At 36.8% G+C, this 3,496-nt stretch overlaps 1 protein-coding gene across 1 annotated transcript in view; it reads right to left on the reverse strand.

Annotated features, from left to right (window-relative positions):
• The window catches only part of LOC107581429 (cas scaffolding protein family member 4-like), a 22,469-nt gene extending 19,805 nt beyond the window's left edge, over nt 1-2,664 (reverse strand). Inside the window, exon 1 of the mRNA XM_016266989.1 lies at nt 2,528-2,664. Coding sequence (XP_016122475.1) covers nt 2,528-2,533 — 6 coding nt within the window. The 5' untranslated portion in view covers nt 2,534-2,664. The remainder of the gene's footprint in view (nt 1-2,527) is intronic.
• Nucleotides 2,665-3,496: the final 832 nt, after the last annotated feature.

The raw sequence follows: 3,496 nt of genomic DNA on the forward strand, positions 1-3,496 counted from the left end.
ATATGTATATGTATGTATGTATATATATATATATATATATATATATATATATATATATATAGATAGCCATCAGGTCTGGTTCACTTTGCAGCTTATTGAATTCAAGAACTGACAGCAAGGGACTTTCTGACCAATATGCAAAACACATGTTTTTTTTATTTGATGTGATAGACTGGAGTCGTGTGGATTACTGTGATGTTTTTATCAGCTGTTTGAACTCTCATTCTGATGGCACCCATCAAGGATCCAATGGTGAACAAGCGTTATAATGCTAAATTTCTACAAATCTATTCAGAAAAAGTAACAAATTTACCCACATCTTGGATGGCCTGAGGGTGAGTACATTTTCAGCATATTTTCATTTTTAGGTGAACAGTTTAAGTCACTTAAAAGTATTCACCATGCCTTGGGGAAGTTTGTTAACGGCGCTCTGGAATACTTGACCAGTATAATATGCTAATTTACACACATTAAATGTGGGGAAAAAAAATTTGGTTTAGCTCAACGTAAGAACTGGGTGAGCAATTCCTAACACCCACATATATATAAACTGTTCAACTTAAACTTCTTTGGTATTTCCTGTGTCACAACAATGATGATATCATACACAGACCTCTTGTTTCTCAGAGATGACTTCCTGGGATCCATCGATTCTCATAGCTCTGTTTATTTGTTTCTTTCATTTTTCCAGGGAGGACATAGGAGATAATAATGACTGACTGATGTTTAGATATGCTATATGAGTAAGTGCAATCATCCCATCACTAGCTACAAGTTCCCTTTTAGAAATGTGAGCGTTTTGAAATTGATGCATCACAGGAAATGTCATGCATCTATGCAATACAACGATTAGACGATTGAATGTAAAGACAAGCAGCAGATTATGCTAGATGATTATGATATATTGCAAATAAAGGTTGAGGGTTTATGAGGCCCAATTAGTGGACTATTTTCTGACCCTTCATGTCTTCTGTTTTTTATGCATACATTGTCACCACATTTTGATGTCTTCCCATAGCAGAGTGTTTGTAGATTCCCGCCCCCCCCTAATTCATCAAGTAAGTTTTAGTTGTTAGCTTAGATAAATTAAATTTAGACACAAATGTGAACATACATTTTAAAACGCTGCTATATTTAACATGTAATAAATACAGTGAGATATAACGTATAAAATGTAACCTAATAACATGTTGACTTTTAGTTTTTTTGATCAATGACTTTTGATCGAAGGAAATAGAAAATAGAAGTTCTTCAGATACGTCTACTTTCTGTGGAAGTGTGGGTGAGAGGAAACAGGCCAGTCTGTGGGTGTGATTTTGCCACTAATATCTGTCACACCACATCGCAGATGATTAAAATACTTGATATAAGGAAGATCACAGAAATGGCCAAAAGGTCAAATGTCAAAGAAATCTGTAAGTAGCAAAAATTAAATAAACGTTCAGGGTCGGTAAGGTTTTTCTTTTTGGAGAATTCAGCAAGGATCCATTCAGTTGATCTAAAGTGACAGTAAGGCCATGTCACAAAAGATTTCAAGATTCCAAAGAGATGCTGTTCATCGAATGATTAAAGAAACTCTATCCATCATCAAAGAATCCTGAATCCTAAAGTGACCAATTATGTTTCCATTAGGTCAGTAGAGAGTATTGAGGCTTATATTTCACCATTTGTTGATCTACAGGTGTACAAACCACATCAATATGTGAAAGCAGATCAGGAGTAAGTACAGTAGATCACTCATTTAGACATAAACTTTTCTGCATTCTAAACTAAAATCAATTCCTGTCCTGACCAATCTAGTCAACTGAACCCAGCTGGATATAGAAACAGACAGAATATATCAAACTAGCATCAAACTCACTTGATACTCTCAACGTCACATAGGTAAACATATAAATATTTTGTCACATGTGATGTGCAACATCTGATCTGATTGGCTTTGGAATTATGAGCAAAGACATATAAAGGTGCAAACCACAGCCATGGTTGGTAGTGACAAATAAAGTTCAGCAGTTCAATATTAAGCTCTTCACTAACAGCATCAGATAACCATAGAAATATTTACTCATATAGAGATGGGACTTGAATAGTAAAAGTGCTAATATCTATCTTTAATAGTTAAAGTTTCCTGTACCCTCTCCAACCCAACTCGATCCTAGTTTCAAAAGAAGAGAGCATGTTAACGACAGCCATAAAGTGCCATTCTCTTCCTTTCACAGTATCACGTTACAAAGCACCTTCTGCAAATTTAGGAGTCTATACGAGGCTCAGGGCGGTGAGGGCAAGGGTTAGAGCTGACACCACATCTGAATGGTAAAATCCCTGCAGTTGGTTGTAAGCAAGCAAAAAAAAAAACTACTGTACAAGAAAAACGGTTCCTTTTTGAAACACTGACAGCAGGCTAGTATAGGTTCCTCTGAGAAATCACTTAATGTTACTAGTTCATTCAGGGTCTGAAGATGCACCTAAAGAAGTGATGTGTTGTTTCCGAAGATGCTAAGTTAATTTAGAAGTGAACAATACTGACCTCCATCTCTGAGATACGAATCCTATGATCAATAAGTTCTTAAATCCCATTCAAAAGTCCATGTAGAACTGACAGATAGAGTAAAGCATCTGTACTTCTGTTTGCTATATTTCTATGTTCTCTGGTCTTCTTGTTGCTCTGTGTCACACACACACACACATTGCCCAAATAAACCCAGAGTCCAGACACTTCACAATAAGGGGCGGGGAGTGCAGCATTCACTCATGACATGTGTCTTGCTCTCATGCACGTAAGCCAATCCGAATCCCCTTTAACAACTGCTGCTGCACCTCCTCCAACTTCTACGAAATTGTGAGAGAATATCTGTGCGTCTGATTTTAAAAAGCAGAAGTTATTCAGACTGAATGTAGGTTCTTTTCCAAAAGAAAGACACAGTCTTTTCAGTATTATTGTTACTTTACTTCCACTATTTGTTTTACAAATCTATTTTAATTTTCGCCTGCTCACACAAGCTGATTTACTGTTTCAACGGGACAGATTCTTCAGTGGACAAACTTTGTTGTCAGGACAATAGATGGAGCCCCTGTAAAGGGCTGGTGGGGGTGGGACACCAATGATATACAACAGGGGTTCTCAACTTGTGGGTCGTGACGCAAAAATGGGTCACAGCTCTGTTCTGATTAGGTTGTGGAGAGCACTGAATAAAACATGTTACAACATGTTAGATGCAAATAATAAAATACAAATAATATAATAACTGTGTAAAGTTACACTTCCATCTGTCATTTTTGATGTCAAAGCACTCCATCACACTCTACACCAGTGTTTCTTAACCGGGGGTACGCATACCCCTAGTGGTCTGTCACATAATTGCAGGGGGTCCGTAGAATCATTAAAAAATTTGTTTTATTATTCTAACCATGAACTGATATATATATATATTGTAAGAGCACAGTAAACACAGTAGTTGGACCTAGATACTCTAAAGCAGTGTTTCTCAACCAGGGG

Source organism: Sinocyclocheilus grahami, unplaced genomic scaffold (assembly GCF_001515645.1).
Source record: "Sinocyclocheilus grahami isolate Dianchi unplaced genomic scaffold, SAMN03320097.WGS_v1.1 scaffold3.1, whole genome shotgun sequence".
Lineage (NCBI taxonomy): Eukaryota > Metazoa > Chordata > Actinopteri > Cypriniformes > Cyprinidae > Sinocyclocheilus > Sinocyclocheilus grahami.